Below are 24,608 nucleotides of genomic sequence, written 5' to 3'. Positions count from 1 at the left end.
TTTTGCTAGGTTTTCACATCCTAAAGAACAAGTTTTACCTTCTTACCTTTTAAGTTTTCCAATGCAGGGGGAAATGCAGCAGGTGAAGTAGAACAGGAGATATCACTCAGCCACCACCACTAAGCAGCCACTGAGGGAGAGGGGGGTGTCAGAACGAGGGGGCACTGCTGGCTTGTCAACCTCCTTCATCCAGCACCATCTCTTGGTATTTGCTGATAAAGCTATGGAGATTGCCTCATGCCCTATCTCACTGGCTATAGCAGGAAAATTAACAGCAAAACTGATTCTCCAGGTTGCCCGCATGGCAATCAAAGCCTGAGGTGATAAAAGACAGTTATAAAATGAGTTTCTCACTTAGCAGATCAGAAATGTGCAACATGTAAGCTCACTCTTATGTTTTGGCTCAGATAGAGATTCTGCTATAAAAGTAAACCCTGAAGGCTTATGGAGATTTTGCCAAAAATACACAAACATGAAGGAAACTGTGTATGAGTATGTAAGGACCTCAGTCTAGGAAAGGCTAGTTGTGTTTAACTCTTGTTCAAACTAGTGGGACAAGTTGGTTATGATTTCAGTAAGAGTTTAGTACAACTAATGTTCTTTGGATTGGACATAGTTTATACAGTATACTGTATAACACAGTCTGTGGTGTTTTTTGTTTTTTTTGTTATTTGTCCAGATTATTCTAACTACTTTACTCAATTGTAAATATTCAGTGTGTACTGGACATATGTTTGTAGATTTTTTTTAAAAAAAATGTAATTTTTGTCCCTATTACACCTAACATTTGATAGTGGATATCTGGTCTGTTGGGTGCATAATGGCAGAAATGGTCCTCCATAAGGTCCTGTTTCCAGGAAGAGATTGTATCCTTCATAAGGTTTTCAGGGACCATAAAGGCGAATGATTAAAATAAGACAGAAGTAAATACTGAGGGCTAAAAAAAATAAATTTACAGACCTGCCATAATAGGATGATATTTTATTATTAATGCAAGTCCTTCTTTGTCTAAAATTAAAATGTGCATTTAGATTAAATGTTCTTGTTCATATTGTTCAAAACACATTAGTTTCATTTTTTGCATTGTTGTGTTTTTAATGTAAAATGTTTTTGTTTTCCACTTTAGTTCATGACACTTCATAATTTTATCATCTCACTTTTACTTTCAGTTGATATCTGGTCAGTTGGTTGCATTATGGGAGAATTGGTGAAAGGTTGTGTGATATTCCAAGGCACTGATCGTATCCTTCCCTAATAATATTTGAATTCTAATCCACATTTAGTAAAGAGTTATTTTACTCATTTATGGATGTAAAAGATGCTAATCCCCTGCCCTCAATTTAACATTTCTTTTTCCTGAATGGATCTGCCACACATCTTCAAAATTTGCGATATTAACCAAGCACTTAAACTTTTATTCTCCTCTTTAACTTCACTGTTTGAACATTGATCATTCTTGCTAGGAATTTCATCTTTTTGCGGTCTTAATGGTGCTGCAAATTTCCTTAATATTATTGGCACTGTTTAAACTGAAAATTCCACAAAATTATTGCTCAAAATTCTCTTTGCTTTTTTTTTTCATTTTTCTGCACAATGGAAAAAAGGCTCATAACAATGGTTTTGTCTTGTCAGTTTTTATCCTGTTATCTTCAGATGGATAGTGAAGGCATGCAGGTTAGAAAAATGTAATTCTAAATGCTTAATTTCATGAAATCCTAATTTTGATCATGTGTTAACCTAATAACACAATTAAATAGAAGAAGCTTGATTTTCATTTTTTTCAATTTTCTCCCATATGTATTATTTTATCCTCCAAAGCCTTATGACCAACCTAACACAATTCTTCATGTATGCTGTGTCTCTTTTGCATTGCATGTTAACACTAGTTTTCATATTTGCTGTCTTTATATATGTGTGTTTCAAGCTTAACAAATCTCTGTGCAGAAAATGTATCTTGTTTAGCTCCACCAATCTAGTGTCTGTTTCCTTGCTCATTTATCTTATATTATTGATTAATAGATTTGTTTATCTGAAAGTCATTAACAGCTGCAATCACAGTTTCTTCAGGAAGCACATCATTTAATATATTAAACAGTGGTAATTTTCATGACTGAGCAGAGATAGTTGAGAAAGGTCTCGTTCTCATCCTAACATTTTCCTTCTTAAACCCATAATCTTTTCCATCCTTAAGATTTACATGGAAGTCATAATTTGTCCTTAACTAAGTAAGCATTTGGCTGTTAGTTTATCACTTGGGGGTTTGCAAACTGATGGCGTGGCAGGAAGTGGGAGAGAACTCTATACGTTAAAGAAAATGCTGGGAGTGATAATTACGAAGGACGGAATATAAATGTCTAAACAGGCAAAGCTAATAGTTACACATCTCCAGTCTAAATTCATGGATAGGGATTTTTAACACTTGGAGCTATTTTTGGAATGTGTAATATTTGAGAACCCCCACTGCATGGGTTCACCACAAGAGTTGGATGAAGGAGTAGCGTGAGGTGGGGAGCATTTTTCTTCTTGAGCCATCTACCACAGCTAGTGACAGAATGGGCGCATAGCTTAGAAACCTTTCCTTCCCATTATGAGACAATAGCTTCATTATTGTGGCGTGGGCAAAAGTTGTAAATTAATGTCAGAAGAAATAACATCTTGGAGATTGAATTTCTTCCCAGTGCTATGTATTGTACTCCAGTATCCAGTCACATGTATTTCAGCTCTGAAGATCCTATCTGGCAGATTGAAGTACATCCTTGAAAAGCTTCTCTGAAGTGGTACTTTGCCAGCATCCTAAGTAAATCATTTTATGAATGAGGATATGGTTGACCTTGTCTTACTACTTCTATCAGTGAATTAGCATCTTGCTTCAATAATCAGCCAGTTGTTTTGTCACAGTTATTACCAAGTGAAATTTCCATCATTTTTTTTTTTTAAAAACCCTGAATGTATTGTCAGATACATTTCTTCCAGTGGTACATATGTGAAAGTGGTTTTGGCTCTTAAGACTATTGTGTGGTCCATTTTCCATAGGAAGTGGGCCATCACTGTGGGAAATAGTTCCACCTATCGTGCGAAGGCAAGAATGTTTTTGAAGTCAAGACTAGGGACGTCATGCCCCTCCCACTCTCCAGTTCATTCTTGCCTTCGTACGAACAAGATTGGAATTTTCATAGCATTTAGCTAAGTCTCGTATTTGTCTTTAAATCCTTTCTCTTTTTCTGCTTGTGTTTAGCCTCTGAGGGTTCCCTCAGGGACCGCGGCTGCGGCTTCCTCACCCTTCCCTCAGAGCTATTCAATCTATTTTTATTTACTTGACTGGGGGCTCCCTCTGAGACCGCGGCTGCGGCTCTCTTCGTTTTGGCAGTTTCTAGCCCCCCCCCGCTCAGTTGTCTCTTTAGCCAGGGGGCTCCCTCAAGGACCGCGGCTGCGGTTCTCCCCTTTTGATCGCTTCTGATCCTGATCGCTGTTAACCTCTCCCCCCCCCGATCGGTTGCCGCGGCTGCGGCTTATCCGATCTCAGCGGGAGCTTGCAGCTGCGGCTCCCGCCGTTAACCCTCTGCCTCAGATCGCCCTCGCAACGTGGCTTAAATCCCACTGAGGGCTTTACAGACCGCGACGGCGGCTCTCTCTGCGGTGGCTGCCGTTTTTCCCCTACCTGTTTTCCCCGGGGATTTTTTGGAGCCGCTACTGCGGTTTTTGGCGAGATCGGCTGGGCAGCCCTTCCTCCAGTTCGCCTCCGACGGCCGCCATTGCTTCTTCCCTCTCTGCCATTTTTTCCCGCTCCTTTTTTCCGGGCGCCATTTTTTTCTTCTTTCAGAATTTGAATTTCCCGCCCTTTTTGTTCCCCTTATTATCGGATACCTCCCCTACAGACTATCTATCCGTACGTTTGTGTATATGTGCTGCTGACTAATTTACACACAACTGATTTACACACTTTACTGTGGCTGTAATCATAGTGGCTGAATTATATTATCAAGGCTGGAGCTCCAATCCTAGTGGGCTGGATTGTATTATCAAGGCTGGAGCTTTAATCCTAGTGGCTGGATTACATTATCAAGGCTGGAGTTTTAATCCTAGTGGCTGGATTACATTATCAAGGCTGGAGCTTTAATCCTAGTGGCTGGATTACATTATCAAGGCTGGAGCTTTAATCCTAGTGGCTGGATTACATTATCAAGGCTGGAGCTTTAATATCAGTGGCTGAATTGTATTAAATCTGATTTACATTACATATCCTGCCCCCTATGGGGCCGTGAACAAGCCAAAAACCCAGCCTACAGCACTAATCTGAGTGTGCCTACTCTAAACAGCCTATATTATATTAACGCTGATACCTCTGTGCATTCTGCCCCCTCTGTGGCAGTGCATTCGCCATCTGCCAGTGTATCCTACCCCCTCCGTGGTAGTACGCTGTGCCAGTTCGGGTCTTTACATCCTGCCCCCTCCGTGGCAGTGTACTGCACCCAGGTTCATATAAGATGGCAGAACAGCCAGGCATGTCACCATCAACACACATGGTGCCAGATCAGCCAGACATGCCACAATCAGCCAAGCCACAACATCCTAACACGTCTAAGACCAGACATGCCAAAGCACTGGCTAAGACAAAACATCTTTCCAGCCATAGTAAACCAAAGCGCCCTCGTTATGTCTCTGTGCCAACAACTACCACAGCACAGACACACATAAGTGATATTTTCCATTCTCCTGCTACGGCCTCTGACGAGGAAGAGTTTGTTGGCTTTCCCCCTCACGGTTCGCCTAACGAACCTACCTCTGGCTTACCGCCTCAGACATCTGTTCCAATAGCCCACCAGGCACATACATCTCACACATCTGGTCTGCAGCTGTCTCCTGATTTCCTCTCCCAACTCCAAGCCATGCTGGCTTATTTCACACTAATGCAGTCACTACCACAGGTTCCTGCCATACCCCCACTCAACATGGACCAACGTGCGTTCCATGCTGCTCATCCTTCCTGCTCACCGGATCCCTTTGATGTAGCCAGAGGCAGATGTACGGACGAAGCCTCGTATGCGGAGGAGTTAACTTTCACTGACCATGTTGAAGGAGACGACTGGAGCGACCATTCAGATCATGAGGAGGATACATCGTATCGCTTGTTCAATACCTCAGATTACCAACCGCTAGCACGTAGGGTACTTCACACCCTTGGTCTCCAGACTGCGCCTTCAACTTCGTCCGCTCCAGCTCTCAAAGGGGCCAAGGTCCTCAAATCCCCTGCACCTACTGAACACTACATCCCGGTGCCGGACCCAATTGCCAAATTAACTTCCGAAGAATGGGCCCACCCACTCAAAGCTCGACGCTTCAAGAACATGGCTGACAGACTTTACGCCCTAGCCCCAGACTTCGCCACCAAGTTAGATGTCCCTGGCATAGATGAACCGATCGCTCGCCTCGTTTCACGATCTATCTTGCCCAGGGAAGGGGAATCCCACCTAAAAGATACTACTGAGCGTCGAATAGACTTCGCCCTCCGCAAGAACCACGAGGCCACTGCCCTAGCCATGCGTGCCTCCGCCTCAGCCTCCATCTTCTCCAGAGCATCTATGATGTGGCTGGATGACCTTCTAGAGGATGATAACCCTGATCCTGTCGCCTTCAAAAGAGCACTATTGAAATTACGTAAGACAGCAGCCTTTGTGGCCGATGCCACTTTGGATGCCACCCAATTAGGGGCACGAGCCATGACGACTCAAATAGTCGCTCGTCGTACCCTCTGGCTTCGCCACTGGCAAGCTGATTCAGCGGCCAGATTGAACCTGTCCAAGGCTCCTTACTCCGGATCTCTACTCTTCGGCGAGGAAGCTCTAAAGGCAGTTCTGGTTGATCCAAAAGACGCCCATAAACCGGTTCTAGCCACAGTCAAGAACATCGACCACAGGCCCTTCAGGCGATTTCCCTCCTTTCGTTCTAACCAGCCTTTTCGAGGAACGCGGCCAGGAGGACGAGGCCGTGATTTCAGACCCTATGATTCCAACGCATTCAGGGGTTCCTGGAACCGACGCTTCCAGGGCAGAGGTCAGTACCAAGGGCGCAGGGGCAACTCATCGTCCTCATATAGGGGAGGTCCTCGCCTACACAAGTAGTATTAACGCCATCCCCATAGGTGGCAGATTACTTAATTTTGGAGATCGATGGCTGCGCCTTACTACGGTCTCCTGGATCAGGGACCTCTTCACTTATGGCTATACCATAGAGTTCTGGGCAACCCCATCAGACAGATTCCACCCGTCTCCTTGCCCAAGGGCACCAGCCAGGCACAACATCATGCAGACAGCTATACATCACCTCTTGCACATAGCGGCAATAGAGCCAGTTCCCACAACTGAGAGATCGGAAGGGGTGTACTCCTTCCTATTTGCTGTGCCAAAACGAGATTTATCTTGGAGGGCGGTATTGGATCTCAAGTTTGTCAACCGTTTTGTAACATACCGCAGGTTCAAAATGGAATCTCTCCATTCCATTACCGAGAGTCTGCATGAAGGAGACTTCCTGGCTTCTATCGACCTTAAGAAAGCGTATCTCCATGTGCCCATTTGCATAGCCCACAGAAAGTTTCTTCGGTTTGCTTTTGGCCACCAACATTTTCAATATAGAGCGATGCCTTTTGGCCTCTCCTCTGCTCCAAGAGTATTTTCCAAGGTGCTACTCATCCTAGTGGCTTACCTTCGGACCCAAGGGGTTCATATCTACCCATATTTGGATGATCTGCTCATACGGGCCAAGTCTGAAGAGCTGGCTCATCATCATTTAATGATCACCCTCAATGTTTTGCAGACCTACGGCTGGCTTGTCAACTTCGACAAAAGCCATCTCCAACCAACCCAACGCCTACTACACCTTGGGGCAATGTTGGACACCCTGCAGGCAATGGTCTTCCTGGCTCCAGATCGCATCACTGCCATCACAAGCATCGCAAGGTCCCTGATGCAACAAACATCCGCAGACGTCATGCTTCTCGCCAGAGCGCTCGGGATGTTTATCTCCACAATCCACATTGTGCCCTGGGCTCGAGCTCACACTCAGCCCCTTCAGTGGACTCTGTTGCCTTTTCAAAAAGACATTGCCAGCTCCAACCATCGCAAAGTTCGTTTGAGCCCCGCTCTGCGCCTCTCCTTCCGCTGGTGGACCAAGGTTCAACACCTCTCCAAGGGCACGTCGTTCAGAGAACCCCGCAGAACCGTCGTGACCACAGACGCCAGCCTCATAGGTTGGGGCTGCCCACTGCAACTCCCAGTACGTTCAGGAGGTTTGGCCCAACGCAGAGCAATCTCGAAGCATCAACTGGCTGGAACTAAAGGCTGTCCACCTGGCTCTATGTCATTTTCAGTCTCTGTTCGCTTTGCATCATGTGCTCATTCGAACAGACAACACGTGTGTAAAATCACATTTGAACAGACAGGGGGGCACCAGGTCTCGTCCTCTGCAGGACTTAGCCTCCCTCATCTTTGTCTGGGCAGAACAACATCTACAATCCCTGAAAGCAGAGCACCTCAGAGGGATTTGGAATGTGACAGCAGACTGGCTCAGCAGACAACAGGTCTTCCCGGGAGAATGGAAACTTCATCCAGCCATTTTCCATCGTCTCCAGTGTCGGTTCGGCGCCCTCTCAGTCGACCTGTTTGCTTCCAGTCACAATTGCCAGCTTCCAAGGTACTTTGCTCGATACCTGGACTCAACAGCAGAAGCAGTGGATGCTCTGACAACACCGTGGCCAGACGGTCTATTGTACGCCTTTCCTCCCATACCATTGTTAGCCAAAACCTTGAGGAAGGCGCGAACCGAAAGGGCACAGCTGGTTCTGATAGCACCATTTTGGCCACGCCGACCGTGGTTCTCAGATCTTCTGGCAATGTCAATGATGGATCCTTGGACACTTCCAGTAACGCCAGACCTCCTATCCCAGGGCCCAGTACTGCACCAGGACCCTACTTGGCTCAATCTAACAGCGTGGCGTTTGAACGGAGACACTTGAGGTCAGCTGGACTGTCTGACGCTGTGATTGATATTATTTTGGCCTCGAGAAGACCATCTACCACTCGCATTTATCAACATACCTGGGTGGCTTTCTCCAAGTGGTGTCAGTCCCACCACCACGATCCATCCCAGGCCAATGTGCACCAGGTGCTCCAATTTCTCCATAGTGGCTTTATGATGGGACTTCGACCCAACACTCTACGTCGACATGCGTCTACTCTGTCATCCATTCTCTCAGTGTCCTCTCCTGGAGATCATATATCCTCACATCCGTTCATCAAACGTTTTTTGAGGGGAGTCGCCCTACGTTCTCCGGCTGTTGTCCATCGATTCCCCTCATGGAGTTTGCCGAAAGTCCTGCAGGCTTTGCAACGCCCTCCGTTTGAACCCATCAGGACTGTGCCCCTACGCATACTGTCCTTCAAGGTCCTGTTTCTGATTGCAATCACATCTGCCAGACGCGTTTCGGAGTTGGGCGCATTGTCTTCTGCTAGACACCTCTGCGTCTTCCATAAGGACTCTGTTGTGCTGAAGACTGCCCTTCCTTTCGTCCCAAGGTCGATTTAGTTTTTCATTGCAACCAGGACATTGTGTTGCCTTCCTTCTGCCCGGATCCTACCCATCCTCTTGAAAAGGCTTGGCATTCGTTAGATGTCCAGAGGGCTCTCAAGACCTACCTGTCTAGGACCCAAGAGATTCGACGAACGGAGTCTCTGTTTGTATCCTTTCATCCAAGGTCTATGGGGCATAAAGTATCCAATCCTACCTTATCCCGTTGGTTAAGGGCATGCATTACCTTAGCATATGAGTCCCTGAAGCTGCCAGTTCCTGCTAGTATAACAGCTCATTCTACTAGGTCAGCTGCCACTTCGGCTGCTTTTGCTACTAATGCTCCTGTTGCCGATATTTGTAGGGCCGCAGTCTGGTCTTCCCCACACTCATTTATAAGACATTATAAAATTGATCGTTATGCCTCTGCTGATGCTTCTTTTGGCAGACGAGTGTTGCAACAGGTTCTTAATGAGGATTAACATGTGGGTGGTCCCTCCCTATATGGGTTGCTTTGGTACATCCCACGGTGATGGCCCACCTCCTATGGAAAATGTACCATTGGTCTCACCTGAAAGGTGATTTTCATAGGAAGGGGCCATCACGACCCTCCCAGTTGGAGGATGACTAGCGATTTTATCAATGGGTTACATGTTATTGTTACGCTATTATATTTAAATGTAAGAGTGAAGTCAAGACTTTTAGTTCTGTTATGTTATGAAGTTATGTTAGAGTCATGTTGTTATGCATGTGACTATTATGTTATTTTCCTGGCGGGCCTGTTGGCCTTGTTCTTGTATTTTTAGATATCTCTTTTAGACTCGCTACGAATGAACTGGAGAGTGGGAGGGGCATGACGTCCCTAGTCTTGACTTCAAAAACATTCTTGCCTTCGCACGATAGGTGGAACTATTTCCCACAGTGATGGCCCCTTCCTATGAAAATCACCTTTCAGGTGAGACCAATGGTACATTTGCCATATATCTCAGATCCTAGGCATACTGAACTAACTGTGGTACCTTATGCTTATTACTCCTAATAATTAGTAGGACCATGCAGCTCTGGTTTGACATTCTGAAGGGGGCTGGCATGGGATGGGAATAGTTTCTTCTGTTTTAATTTCATTAACTGCAATTCAGCAACTTGAGTGAGTATATAGAAGTCCATATTTGGAGGGACATCTTCATTAATTTTGAAAAGCAAGGGATTGAACTGTGCAAGCATTATGTATGCATGTTGCATCTTTGTTCCTAGAAGGTGACACATTCAGTAATAAGAACATAAGAAGAGCCTGCTGGATCAGGCCAGTGGCCCATCTAGTCCAGCATCCTGTTCTCACAGTGGCCAACCAGGTGCCTGGGGGAAGCCCGCAAGCAGGACCCGAGTGCAAGAACACTCTCCCCTCCTGAGGCTTCTGGCAACTGGTTTTCAGAAGCATGCTGCCTCTGACTAGGGTGGCACAGCACAGCCATCACGGCTAGTAGCCATTGATAGCCCTGTGCTCCATGAATTTGTCTAATCTTCTTTTAAAGCCGTCCAAGCTGGTGGCCATTACTGCATCTTGTGGGAGCAAATTCCATAGTTTAACTATGCGCTGAGTAAAGAAGTACTTCCTTTTGTCTGTCCTGAATCTTCCAACATTCAGCTTCTTTGAATGTCCACGAGTTCTAGTATCATGAGAGAGGGAGAAGAACTTTTCTCTATCCACTTTCTCAATGCCATGCATAATTTTATACACTTCTATCATGTCTCCTCTGACCCGCCTTTTCTCTAAACTAAAAAGCCCCAAATGCTGCAACCTTTTCTCGTAAGGGAGTCGCTCCATCCCCTTGATCATTCTGGTTGCCCTCTTCTGAACCTTTTCCAACTCTAGAATATCCTTTTTGAGATGAGGCGACCAGAACTGTACACAGTATTCCAAATGCGGCCACACCATAGATTTATACAACGGTATTATGATATCGGCTGTTTTATTTTCAATACCTTTCCTAATTATCGCTAGCATGGAATTTGCCTTTTTCACAGCTGCCGCACACTGGGTCGACATTTTCATCGTGCTGTCCATTACAACCCCGAGGTCTCTCTCCTGGTCGGTCACCACCAGTTCAGACCCCATGAGCGTATATGTGAAATTAAGATTTTTTGCTCCAATATGCATAATTTTACACTTGTTTATATTGAATTGCATTTGCCATTTTTCCGCCCATTCACTCAGTTTGGAGAGATCTTTTTGGAGCTCTTCACAATCCCTTTTTGTTTTAACAACCCTGAACAATTTAGTGTCGTCGGCAAACTTGGCCACTTCACTGCTCACTCCTAATTCTAGGTCATTAATGAACAAGTTGAAAAGTACAGGTCCCAATACGGATCCTTGAGGGACTCCACTTTCTACAGCCCTCCATTGGGAGAACTGTCCGTTTATTCCTACTCTCTGCTTTCTGCTTCTTAACCAATTCCTTATCCACAAGAGGACCTCTCCTCTTATTCCATGACTGCTAAGCTTCCTCAGAAGTCTTTGGTGAGGTACCTTGTCAAACGCTTTTTGAAAGTCTAAGTACACTATATCCACTGGATCACCTCTATCTATATGCTTGTTGACACTCTCAAAGAATTCTAATAGGTTACTGAGACAGGACTTTCCCTTGCAGAAGCCATGCTGGCTCTGCTTCAGCAAGGCTTGTTCTTCTATGTGCTTAGTTAATCTAGCTTTAATAATACTTTCTACCAGTTTTCCAGGGACAGAAGTTAAGCTAACTAGCCTGTAATTTCCAGGATCCCCTCTGGATCCCTTTTTGAAGATTGGCGTTACATTTGCCACTTTCCAGTCCTCAGGCACGGAGGAGGACCCGAGGGACAAGTTACATATTTTAGTTAGCAGATCAGCAATTTCACCTTTGAGTTCTTTGAGAACTCTCGGGTGGATGCCATCCGGGCCCGGTGATTTGTCAGTTTTTATATTGTCCATTAAGCCTAGAACTTCCTCTCTCGTTACCACTATTTGTCTCAGTTCCTCAGAATCCCTTCCTGCAAATGTTAGTTCAGGTTCAGGGATCTGCCCTATATCTTCCACTGTGAAGACAGATGCAAAGAATTCATTTAGCTTCTCTGCAATCTCCTTATCGTTCTTTAATACACCTTTGACTCCCTTATCATCCAAGGGTCCAATCGCCTCCCTAGATGGTCTCCTGCTTTGAATGTATTTATAGAATTTTTTGTTGTTGGTTTTTATGTTCTTAGCAATGTGCTCCTCAAATTCTTTTTTAGCATCCCTTATTGTCTTCTTGCATTTCTTTTGCCAGAGTTTGTGTTCTTTTTTATTATCTTCATTCGGACAAGACTTCCATTTTCTGAAGGAAGACTTTTTGCCTCTAAGAGCTTCCTTGACTTTGCTCGTTAACCATGCTGGCATCTTCTTGGCCCTGGCGGTACCTTTTCTGATCTGCGGTATGCACTCCAGTTGAGCTTCTAATATAGTGTTTTTAAACAACTTCCAAGCATTTTCGAGTGATGTGACCCTCTGGACTTTGTTTTTCAGCTTTCTTTTTACCAATCCCCTCATTTTTGTGAAGTTTCCTCTTTTGAAGTCAAATGTGACTGTGTTGGATTTTCTTGGCAATTGGCCATTTACATGTATGTTTAATTTAATAGCACTGTGGTCACTGCTCCCAATCGGTTCAACAACACTTACATCTCGCACCAGGTCCCAGTCCCCACTGAGGATTAAGTCCAGGGTTGCCGTCCCTCTGGTCGGTTCCATGACCAACTGGTCTAGGGAATAGTCATTTAGAATATCTAGAAACTTTGCTTCTTTGTCATGACTGGAACACATATGTGGCCAATCTATGTCCGGGTAGTTGAAGTCACCCATTACTACCACATTTCCTAGTTTGGATGCTTCCTCAATTTCATATCTCATCTCAAGGTCTCCCTGAGCATTTTGATCAGGGGGACGATAGATCGTTCCCAGTATTAAGTCCCTCCTGGGGCATGGTATCACCACCCACAACGATTCTGTGGAGGAGTCTGCCTCTTTTTGTGATTGTGTAATCTGGATTGTGATTATTGATCTTTCTGGCGTGTGTTGTTGGAGGCTTATGGTGATGTCCTAAAGACCTCAAATGATATCTGTGTCAGATTTAACACTTGTCAGTAATGTAGAACTTCACTGTTTTCACCTATGGGAAGATCTAGATAATCCATAAAAGTTTCTTTAGTTTCGAATAAACTTCTGAGGGCACCAGAGAACAGAAATGGCACAAAATTACTGTTTTAAAATATTCTGCAATCCAGTGGTGAAATATATGGTTTATGCAAAGCTCTCTGAAACTGCAATCCTATATACCCAGGAGTAAATCCTATGGAATTCAAGGGCACTAACTTCTGAGTAGACATGTTGAGGGCCTTTTGTCCAAAAAGCGGCATAGAAATAAACAGTAGTAGTAGTAGTAGAAATAAACAATAGTAGTAGTAGTAATAATAATAATAATAATAATAATAATAAATGTTTAGGATTGCATTGCAAATTAAGAAGAATACCTTGAATTAAGATTCCTTTGATTCTAGCTTGGTGGAGTTCTTCAGGAAAATTCATTTACCTCTGAAGTTCAAGAAGCTGTCTTTATTTGTGTAATTTTGCATGTGAAGTTTTAATCTTTTTTATAGTACTCGGCCGGTATCAAAATTCCATCTAAATGCATTTGATTAAGCAAGGAAAAAGTAAGCAATTACCATGTCTGATAATGTAGACTGTATTAGTTCTTGAAAAGGTACCTTAGTGGCAGCAGTGATGTGGCTTTTACAGAAAATTTGGAATTGGAAAATCACTGTAATTTGGATTGGAGAATTTTATTTTCCACTTAGCATATATTACTTATATTTAGTAAACAAAGCTAAAAACTTTGAAACTGCCAAACTTGTCTAATATTGTATTTTAATTGGCATCTCTTTCTTTTTATTAATGAAGTTATGAAATGGAAAAATCACCATGGATAAAGCACTGGAAAATTTTTTGCCCCACATCACTGAATGACAGACATGCTAAATTTAAGCTATTATAGTAACTAATTTAGAAAATCTAAAGATATATTTTTCATTGTGCCCTCTGTTCAATCCTACATCTGGATTTGCTTCTACAAAGCCTACAGGAGTACAACAGATGAGTCATGATATTTAACATGGCTTCTCCCTCAAAAAGGCAGTGTGATTGTCTCAGGCATCTAATGAGAGAGAAGTATGGATAACTTCATATGGCCCCATAGATTGGTACTAGCAATCCAGTGCAGTGCTATCTGAAATAGAAAATACAGTTGGCGATGTCCCCTAGGAGAGCCATAATGGAAGAATTCATCAGTTTTATTGAACCCACATCTAGTACTTCCAAGAAGAGTGGGTTTCTTTGGGAAGGCAGGGGTGAGACCCTGCCAAATACTTCAGTACTATAAAATATGGTGAAGAAAAAGATATCAGAGAGACAAATACTAGTACTTGGAACTTGTAGTTAATATCTTACTAGTTGAAAACTACAGCTCCCCCAAAAGAAACATTTTTAGGAGAGGAAGCTGACCTGAGGTGTTGAACTGAGGTATTTTGATTTGAGACTTGTGTTGGACTGGGGAAGGGCATAATGGAAGAAGGGGATGCTGCTTTCAAGTTGACTCTGAAGTTTTGTCTGCATATATACCTTTTAAATGTTTGAGTTCAGGATCCACTTGGAGTACATCCTGTGATGACATAGCTAACTCAATATGCGATGTAGACAAGAAGCAGCATTTCAGAATGCCATCAGTCCCTAATAGAAATAGGCTAATAAAGAAGTTTGGATCTTACCTATACCTTGAGCCATTCCCAAGATGCTTCACAGCCATTTGAACCCAAAAGGCTAAAGGGTCAGCACTTCTAACCTTTCTTAACGAGTTAGGCTGAAATCCTACCAGTGTCTACTGAGGAGTAAGTCCCATTGAATTTAGTGGGGCTTACTCACAGCGAAGTGGGGTTAGTCCTCTTGAAGTCTACCCTCTCATCAGCCCTCTTTCTCCTCCCACCCCATCACTCAGTGTGCCACAGGAGGACCTAGTTGTGAATCCTCTACATAATCAAGCCAGTTGGGAATCTCATACTTTGTGGAGATTGTACCCAAGTCCCAGGTCACAAAATGCAGATAGAATGTGTGAGAGACATAAGTGGTGGTTTTCATATCAGAATAGTAAAGTTCTGTTGCATTTTGGTGCTATCTCCACCAAAGAACTGAGGGAGTAAAGGCATCAGTTTGTGCTCTTTAATGGAGAGACCAGTAAACACTCCAGTCTCACCATAGGGCTTCTGTTGCTGTGAGTTCTTTGTTGTGCATTGTGGATGCACATTCCTGTATATGGGTCTGTACAGAGGACCAAACTGAAGGGCAATAGTTACAGATAATCCTGCTTCCTTTTTTAATCATTGATTACTGTGCTGTATTCAATATACAAACATGAAATTAGGCTGGAAGTATTTATAAATGTATTTGAATGTTGAAAAAGTTTATGGTATTAGAATCTGAATATTTGACCTCGAGGTGTTCTTTCATATATCACAAACTATTATGCCTATCTATTCTAGCATCTCTGTAATTTGAGGTGCACTTATTTTAGGAAGAACTGCTAAAATCTGTTTCTAGCTACAGTGCTAAACACACTTATTAGGGAGTAAGCCCTATTGACCACAGTGGGACTTAATTTCCAAGTAAGCATGCATAGGATTGCATTGCTTGACTATTTTGGCAATATAATCCACAAATAATTGGAGAATTCACCTGAATTAATATTTTTCCCTCAGAGCTATATAGAAAACATTTATGAATTTGAACATACTTCGTGAAATGAAGATTCTATACTGAAATAACAAATAACTAATACGTGAACTGTACATATTTTTGTTTGGGGGGAGGGAGTGGGGAAATACTTTCATTTTCCTAAATGAAATTTTTGCAGATATTGACCAGTGGAATAAAGTTATTGAACAACTAGGTACACCATCAGCAGATTTTATGAAAAAATTGCAGCCTACTGTGCGGAACTATGTAGAAAACAGGCCAAAATATCCAGGTATCAAATTTGAAGAGCTCTTCCCAGACTGGATATTTCCATCAGAATCTGATCGTGACAAAATAAAAAGTAAGATTTTCTGTGTGCATTATTATGTGTGCAAATATATTTAATATATTAATATATTTTTAAGTATTTTGATGTGTTAATTGCTTTAGTTGTTTTTGATATTGTTTAGCGCACTTGTATTTTATATTGTACTTTTGTATGTTGTACACCGCCCAGGGAGCCATTGGTTATGGGTGGTTTATAAATGAAACTAAATAAATAAATAAATAAATTATTGTGTTTTTATTTTTCTCATTTGTGAAGTAGGCATCCTATTTTTTGTACAGGCTTTTACTACTTCATTTTATTACTACATTTTATTACTAATTCATTCATTACTACTACTACTTAATTTTTTGATTTGGGACATTTTCAATTCTAACCATAAGCCATAGCTTCTCAATTAATGGGTGTTTCTTTGTTTTGGCTTTTTTTGTTGCTGTTGATTTGTGTTTTATTTTGCAATTGAATCAAACTACTGTTCAGACCAAAGCCCCAGTGCAATAAAAATGTTTTGTGCTAATAGAGCAGTATGAGAATTCATCTTTCAAACTTCAAAATCAAACTATCAAAATTCAACAATCCTAACTGCATCTTAAGTGTTGGGGGGGGTAACTATATTGTGGAAACCCTTTTATACTGAAAACAATTTTTTCTAGTTGATATAACATCTTATTGCTACTGTCTATTACTTAACAAACTGCAGATGTCTATTTTTAATCTGCTATTTATATTAAGCATATTGCTTGTTCCAGTTTATTTGATACAGTGTAAGTTTCAACATCCTTCCCCCTCTTATCAGAAAACACAAGACTATAAATTCCATTTCAGCCTGTCTTTGTTATGAAAATGCATTTTGTCCCTTACTTTTATGCTTCAAAACTTTAGCTGCTAACAATCACTTCCCCCCTTTCCATTTTCTAGCCAGCCAAGCTAGAGATTTACTATCAAAAATGCTAGTAGTAGATCCAGACAAACGAATTTCTGTAGATGAAGCTTTGCGTCATCCATATATCACTGTTTGGTATGACCCAGCTGAAGCTGAAGCGGTAAGTTTACCTTTTAAAATTTATTCAAAAGAAATGTATGGTTGTTATGACTATGGCAGTGCTACTTACCTTGGTGAGAAACTGAGAGCATGCTTAGGATTTTCTCGCTCACACTAGAAAATATTAAACATAATATGTTACAGTAATTGCAGTCAGTTAAACAACTTGGATAGTTTTAGTTACTATTGAAAAATGCCAGATACATTAAACTTGGGTTTCTTTTTTTTCTCTTTTTTTTTTAAAGTTTCAGCAGCCGTTTTATATTTAGGGCTGCATCTTGAATTTATTCCATTTGTGACTGTCAATCACAGTTGTTCCCTAATTAATCCCACCGAGTCCCCTTCCCAACCCTCAAGCCCCAACCCCCAAGCCATCCTGTATTTTATGTCTCTGTGGCAAAATAGAACTGAGTATAAGAGACTGAAGAACTGCAGTTTGATTCTTAATGGTGGTGTCTCTTAAGGGTCGAGTTCATAAACATTTTTTTTAAAGCTCTGGATTCCTGGGTGGAAGAAGGTGAAGAACTAATTATCAGAGACGCAACAAGCAAAGCAGTAAGGAGGAGGGGGCATAAACTTGTAATTAAGAGACTCACACAGGCTGCCAACTTCCAGCCTCCTTTAGACCCTTTTCCTCCCTCCTCTTCTGGGGTGAATGTGAGAGCTGCACATAAAAAATAATGGGAAAATTCAGAATTTTAGAGTAGCTAGCTGGGCAGCAGCATGTCAAGTAAAAAACAAAAGGTAGCAGAAAGATGGGAGTTCCTGCCTTTTCTAACTAGGTCTTTTTGTGTGGTGTGGAAAAATTGTTTGAAGCGGAGGTTAAATGTTGAAAACTGCAATGTGTTTGCATGCAACTTAATGGAGTACAAGGCTTCTACATGCAGTTGAGCACTGGACTTTGTTTGGGAGGGAGTAATTTAACTACAGTGGCTTTTGCTGAAGCCTGAAGGGTGTTGACTTTTGTATGGGAGACTTGGGGCTAGAAATCCAAATCAGCCTCAGCACCAGCGCTGAAACCTTCAATAATAACATAAAACTACACTGCAGGCTTCCCCTAAGTACCCCCTCACTCTGTGTCTCAACCACAGCCTTCCAATCTGCAGTATAGGGGTACTGGTTGGCTTTGACCTTGGAAAGTATGGGGGGGAATTTTAATGTTTAAAACTGGGGAAAATAATCCAAAATAAGACCTGAGTTAGAGCCTGAGTTAGAGCCTGAGTTAGAGCTACACCCCAGGGCTAGCCTTAGGGGTGGGTGATCTATTGGGGGGGGGAAGCTGAACTCAGTAGAGCTGCAGGGTTTTTTTTACTGTACTGCTGCAGTGAGCTAGGGTGGCAAAAAGCAGGTGTCTAACCTTTTGTTCAAGATTCTACAGTTTGGGTACTAACTACAAAAATGTTCTTCAGTTAACTTTAAAGTATGTTTCTTTTTCAGTTTCCTCTTTGATGTCATTTGCTCTAGGTAAAACTTAGTGGATCTCAGCTTTACTTTTAAGCAATGTTACCAAGCGCATAGCACTTCAAATACTATGTATGGGTCCTTGTAAGAGGCAGCAGCAGGGCCCCCAATATCACACCTGCGCTAGGCCCCATAATCTTTCTGGGTGGCCCTGCAAAGTTGACCGGGGAGGGCACCACCGAAGTTACTCCTTGCCCAGGTCGGTATTTATTCTAGGACTGGCCCTGTTGCTACCTCTTTGTTTATGGGTGCACATGCTGCTGCTTGTCAAGGTCACTGGGTTCCAGACCCTTTGAGACCACGGCTCTTGTAGGGCACCCTCAATTGCCAACCTTACCAGGATTAGAAAGAGAACCTCAAACTAACCCTGCAAGGTAGGTCATGCTACCATCACTTTCTGTACATCAGCATGAGCCAAGGGAAAAACCCAAGCCTTAAGGTACATGGACTTCACTGGGATTTCAAGGAGGCAAGAGCTAAAGCCACACTCTCTGCTTCCTGGAGCCCCAAGCCAAACAGACTATTCAGTAGCAGAGAGGCCAAAGGTGCTGGAATTAGTACCAAGGCTTACCTGAAAGAACACACAGGAGTAAATATGAGATAGCTTTATTTAAAAAGATAAGTGCATAAAAACAGCAGCATAAAATTCCCTAAACTCAGACACCTGTAAGGCATAGCATAAATCACCATGAAACATCAAAAGACAGTTGGGAATTAAACCACAGGACAAAATAACAAACTATTCCTAACTGTAAATATACCAACAGAGATTAGGATAGCAAGGGTACCTGATCCCACCAGGAACATGTCACCCAGGATGTGCCATCAGGGTAAGAAATTGGGCAGCTAGACAAAGAAAGATCCTAATAGGATAAATCATAGCAACAGTTAAGGGGTGTGTTAGTCAGTCAGATGGTTCCTGGAAGGTGGACTATACCAGGCAGTTTCAGTGCCTTATTGGATGTGCGCTTTCACAGCCAGCTGAGACGTTGATGACCTTGAGTACCAGTCTCAGATCAGATAACACAGGTGTCTCTAATCTCATGGCTCAGCTAGTGGGAACAGCCTGCTTCTAAGCAGAAGATTTTATCCATCTGCATTTCCACAACTAGATGTTACCCACAATCTCTCATGGCAAAGCTATGTTCTGAGGTAAAAAAATAGGTTTTCTTGACCAGAGCTTGGAAAAGTTACTTTTTTCAACTACAACTCCCATCAGCCCCAGCCAGCATGGCCACTGGATTGGGCTGATGGGAGTTGTAATTCAAAAAAGTAACTTTTCCAAGCTCTGTTCTTGACACTGCTAACGTGTATGCTAAAATCCTGGATTTTTCTTATTGTTTTCTATGGGCAGCTCTCACTTTTGCCCAAGGGGAGAGAAAAAAACAGTGCCTAAAGTTCTAAATCTAGACGTTCTGTGATAGTGATATTGCCTTTTCCTTTCTCTGTGAGAGAAAGAGAACCAGCTACGTAACTCAGAAGTCAGTAGTTTAAGAAGGTCTGGTTTAGAAAACTCTTAAAGTTTGAATCAGGTTATATAAATTATATTGATGCCAAGTGCCTCTCATGGTTTCACACAATAATTTTAGCAGAAGACAGCAGGCAAGCAAAGTAATTTTATTATTGTTTCTAGGATGGGGGGGCACTGATATATCGTTGAAACCCAACAAGCATGTTAACTCAAGTTAGGTTGTTCTAATGTCCTTTTTATTAGATGTGATAAAAAACCTAAACTCACACTTCAAAAAAACACTAGAAGATATGCCTAAAATGAGTAAAAAACGCTTTTTTGTTGAAAATTTGATCATATTATTATGCAAATATTAGTGGTAGATCAATTGATTTATCAACTATGATGATTAATTGACCAAAACGTCTTTGTTTGGATACTGCCTTATTAATAGCATTTCCTAACCCTTGTATTCAGAAAAGCAAATCATTATGCAACAACTGTAGAAACTAGACTTGGTGGCAAATTGATACAGAGCCTTCTAGACAAAACAATGCTCTTGAGCAACTCCCATTCATTTCAATAAAATTTACACATGACAACTTCCTAAAATATTATTTCACAGCTCAGTAAACAATTGTTTATTTTTTAGTACTTGTATTTCATGTAAGGAATTAATCTGATTTTTATTGAATTCAAAGAGTTATTTTTAAACCTTATTTTCATCATAGCCACCGCCTCAGATTTATGACACACAGTTGGAAGAAAGAGAACATGCCATTGAAGAATGGAAAGGTAACCAAGATCTAGGATAAGATGCTTTGAGAACCATTTGTCATAGGGTGGTCTATAGATGTCTTACAAATAAAAGTTAAACAGAAATATACTCCTACAGTGGAAATACGTCTGGGTTTTTGGGTGGGGGGATTGCATGAGAGCACAGTGTCAGAACACAGCTGATAGTGAAATTGTGCCTGTGTCTACTCAGAAGCAAGTCCAATTTAATGTAATGGGACTTACTTCCAGGTAAGCATTATAGAGTTGCAGCTTTAATCTGCCTCAGTTAACCAGTATGCTATAATGCTCAGCAAATCAGTAACATTATGGTATAGATGTTCTGGGTTTTTTTTATACACCAGCTAATCTATTTATTATAAATTGTTTCAATCTTTTTAATAATTACTTTAATTGATTTAAATATGTTTTAATCACTTATTTTTAACAGTTTTATTGATAATTTTAATGTTTTCTAAACTGCTCTTTACATTGAAGCAGTATATATATGTTAAATAAATAAAATACTTATTACCTGCCCTTTATCAGGAGATTCCAGGCTGGTGTTTTTTAAAAAAGTGAAAACAATTGACAAAACATATAAATACAACATTAAACAAACAACAAAATAAAAAGGCAGGGTAAAAGTATAACCCTATGGAACATGCAATTCTGACTAAAATTCCATCAAAAATGCCTGGGTAGAAAAGGTCAACCTGTTGCTGAAAAGCTAGACATGATACTGTGTGCATTAAAAGCTGGATTGTTTTAACAAAATTGAGGGCTAGTTTTGATCATGGATGCACTACAGATTACCTTATTTGTATTTGGTGTAGTCTTGTTTTACATACTTTGCTTACAGCATTTGTTTCTTGTCATGTGCCATTTCCAGTATTCCCATGGGTCTAGCCTACATATGGCAGATTATTCTAGAGCAATACAGCAACCCCTTGGAATGTATATGTTAAGGCCAATGTAAATTGGTCTGTTGCTGTGCATATCAACCAGCCATTGTGCACATTCATCAGGCCTCATGAAGAATGTGCAGATAATCCATCCATGAAGAGGGAATTGTGCACATTTGCCAATCAGTATACATAATCTCCAACAGGCCTTGGTAAATGTGTGTATAACTGAAATTTGTACATTCCTTGGTCATTATGCATAATCCCCAACAGGCCTTGGAATGTTCATATCTTTCTATCACTCATTCTGAAGTGTGCAATCTGCTCCCCACCCCCAACCCTGCTGCTTCTAGTTCACTGCCTAATCTTACATGACCCACAGCATATCCTTCCACTGATCATTCAAGGTGCCGGAAGAAGGGATGAGGCTCCAGATAAAGATTAACTTTTTTCTGCAGTCCAGCCCCCTTTTTACCATTCTCAGCTGTTCCCAGTCAGCTGAATAGCACAAGGGAGAAGAAAGATTTAAACTTTCCCTCCACCTTTCACGATTCTGGTGGAAATTGCCTCCCATGCTGTTATTAGCTTAGGAAAAAGCATCATAGCAGCATGGGGTCAATTATCATCAGAATTGTAGGGGAGGAAGGTTTTATCCGGCTGAAGAAGAAAAAGAGAGCTGGGAAGAAAATAGTATGCCCTTATCCACTTCTATTTCTCTCCCAGTCCACTGCCAGCAAATTATCTTCCCCTTCACCCCAGCTAGCAGAAAATGTTCTTAGTTCCACTAACTTTGGGAGTGGGGGTGGGAAACCCTATATTTCTGTTAGTTTTTCATAATTGGATGTAAACAATAAATCTGTAATGTTTGGGCCATTTTTAATTTCCTTTCTTGGAATGGAAGTTTGTGGGATGTTACAGGTTTTCTCATATTGACTGAAAGGTTAATTCACATTCTCTAACATAACTTTCAGAGGCTTTGTATATGTCCTTTGTCATTTCTTGACATTGCTCTCCAGCCAAGGTTTGGATTGCATCAAGGTTTAAGGGGATGGGGGATAGCTTTAGGGTGCAGTTGAGACAGCCCCTCTGTGATGGCATCAGGCCAAGGCTGGCCCAGTGATATCACTGCCCCCCTCCACCTTCTGCAATAGCTGGCCCAAGTAGCAGGGATGTGGATGTGGCCCTGCTGCTCTGTTCAGCATGAGGTTCCCTAACTGGGGTTTGGACTATGCATGTATGTTGTGTTTTTGACCTGCCAAAATCCAGTCCTAAAGCCTTGAAAATTCTATAGTAATGAGAGCAGGAGAGGGCAACCTTGTTTTACATTAAGAGCTTGATCATCTGAGAGTAATCTCACAGCAGTGGGAGGGGCCAGAAATGGATTGGATTGGGTCAGAAGCAGCCCAGGGTGGTGGTGCAGATTGCACACCTCTGAACAAGAGATAGTCTCCAAGAAACATGCTTTCCCCCTATGCATACTGACCAGAGAATGTGCATATTGCCCTGAGAATGTAAAAAATATAGTTGAGATATGTGTGTTCCCCAAGGCCTGTTGGAGATCATACACAATTGCCAGATAATGCACAGAATTCAACTAAGATATGCACATTCCCCAAGACCTGTTGAGATTGTGTATATTGACCAGGAAAGGCAAACAATCCTTTCTTCATAGATGGATTATATACACATTTCTCCATGAGCTGGCTGGTTGCTCTGCACACTCACATTCCCCTTAACATATACCGTATATTCCGGCGTATAAGACGACTGGGCGTATAAGACGACCCCCAACTTTTCCAGTTAAAATATAGAGTTTGGGATATACTCGCCGTATAAGACTACCCCTGCTTATGACATGCAGGTACTTAGCAGGAAAACTGTCACTTATAAACATAAGGCTGTTTGTCATCAAACATGTAAACATAAAAGCGACCCCTTTGCCTCTCTTCGCCCTGTTCCACGTGCGGGCTTGTCGTAGCTGAAAAGCGTCAACGAGGCGCAATCCCCTCAACTTTTGTCCGGGCCCTTCCGCGCACCAGATCAGATCATCTCCGCCGCCAGGTCCTTTAACGAGCTCCCCGCCCCGCTTTCTCCTCTAAGCTATCCCGCCGGCTTTTGTTTTCCCCTCTTCTCCCATCCCCAATCCAACCTCTGCCCAAGCCACGCTCGCGCAGCAAAAACCAACAGGGAAGGTCCAAGAGCACGTCTTTTCCCCCCGAGAGAAAGCTCCGCTGCGGCGCGCTCAGAGCCTGTCCCCGTCCCTGTCGGTTGTAACTGAAGGAGGCTCCTGAGTGCGTGCTTGCTCTCCCTCTCCCTCCACGCCGCGCGTCATTTATGCGAGAGGAGCCGTAGAGGCCTCTTCATACAGCGGCTGGAATGTGAGACGTCAATAGTGACGCCATGGGAGCCTGACGCTACTGACCCCCGCCCCCTGTCCTCCCCGCCGGGTGTCTGTGCGTGTATACACACGTGTGTGTGTGTATATACACACCAGCCCTAGCCTGCACGTTTGTTTGCGGAAAGGCACGCCGGCAATAGTCCAGCAATGCCCACTCTTGCGAAATAACTACTGTATATTCCGGCGTATAAGACGACCCCCAACTTTTGAGAAGATTTTCCTGGGTTAAAAAGTCGTCTTATACGCCGGAATATACGGTACATATGATTTGCTTTCTGACAACATCCTCTTCCTACATGCCCCATAATACCTGTAGATTAGGAATTATTTCCATTTTTGGTTGGAGATTCGTCTATCAGACTTTCACAGTAGAGTTGAGTTATGCTGAAAACCAATATTTTAAAAAATTATATATTTCACCCAGCTAGAAGTAATATTAATTCTAACTTATCTTGCTTCTGAAAAATGTTTACTTAGTACTTCCTATAAACACTAAACAAAAATGGTTTATCAAGGTAGATTCTAAAAAAGAATTTGAGGAGCACATTGCTAAGAATATAAAAAAACCCCCACATTCTTTAAATATGTTCAAAGCAGGAGACCATCTAGGGAGGCAATTCGACCCTTGGATGATAAGGGAGTCAACGGTGTACTAAAGAAGGATAAGGAGATTGCAGAGAAGCTAAATGAATTTTTTTGTGTCTGTCTTCACGGTGGATAATATAGGGCAGATCCCTGAATCTGAACTAACATTTGCAGGAAGTCTGAGGAACTGAGGCAAATAGTGGTGATGAGAGATGAAGTTCTAGGCTTAGTAGACAAAATAAAATCTAACGAATCGCCAGGTCCAGATGGCATCCACCCAAGAGTTTTCAAAGAATTCAAA

General features: G+C 42.2%; 1 protein-coding gene and 1 long non-coding RNA gene across 4 annotated transcripts in view; one reads left to right on the top strand and one right to left on the bottom strand.

Annotated features, from left to right (window-relative positions):
* MAPK9 (mitogen-activated protein kinase 9) overlaps nt 1-24,608 on the top strand; it is a 73,345-nt gene that overhangs the window by 41,850 nt on the left and 6,887 nt on the right. For all 3 annotated transcript variants that reach the window (XM_061617284.1, XM_061617283.1, XM_061617286.1), the window contains 4 exons: nt 1,170-1,241; nt 15,525-15,707; nt 16,611-16,735; nt 20,377-20,440. In XM_061617284.1, the coding sequence (XP_061473268.1) occupies nt 1,170-1,241; nt 15,525-15,707; nt 16,611-16,735; nt 20,377-20,440 (444 nt within the window). The remainder of the gene's footprint in view (nt 1-1,169; nt 1,242-15,524; nt 15,708-16,610; nt 16,736-20,376; nt 20,441-24,608) is intronic.
* On the bottom strand, nt 13,171-19,098 carry LOC133380286 (uncharacterized). Its single transcript, XR_009761408.1, has 4 exons — nt 18,984-19,098; nt 17,331-17,398; nt 16,805-16,848; nt 13,171-13,246 (listed from the first exon to the last, which is right to left on the bottom strand). It is a non-coding gene; the product is annotated as an uncharacterized LOC133380286 (long non-coding RNA).

This window comes from Rhineura floridana, chromosome 3, assembly GCF_030035675.1.
Source record: "Rhineura floridana isolate rRhiFlo1 chromosome 3, rRhiFlo1.hap2, whole genome shotgun sequence".
In the NCBI taxonomy this organism is placed as follows: Eukaryota; Metazoa; Chordata; class Lepidosauria; order Squamata; family Rhineuridae; genus Rhineura; species Rhineura floridana.
The sequence above is the reverse complement of the archived record's forward strand: the minus strand, read 5'-3'. Positions and strand labels throughout refer to the sequence as shown.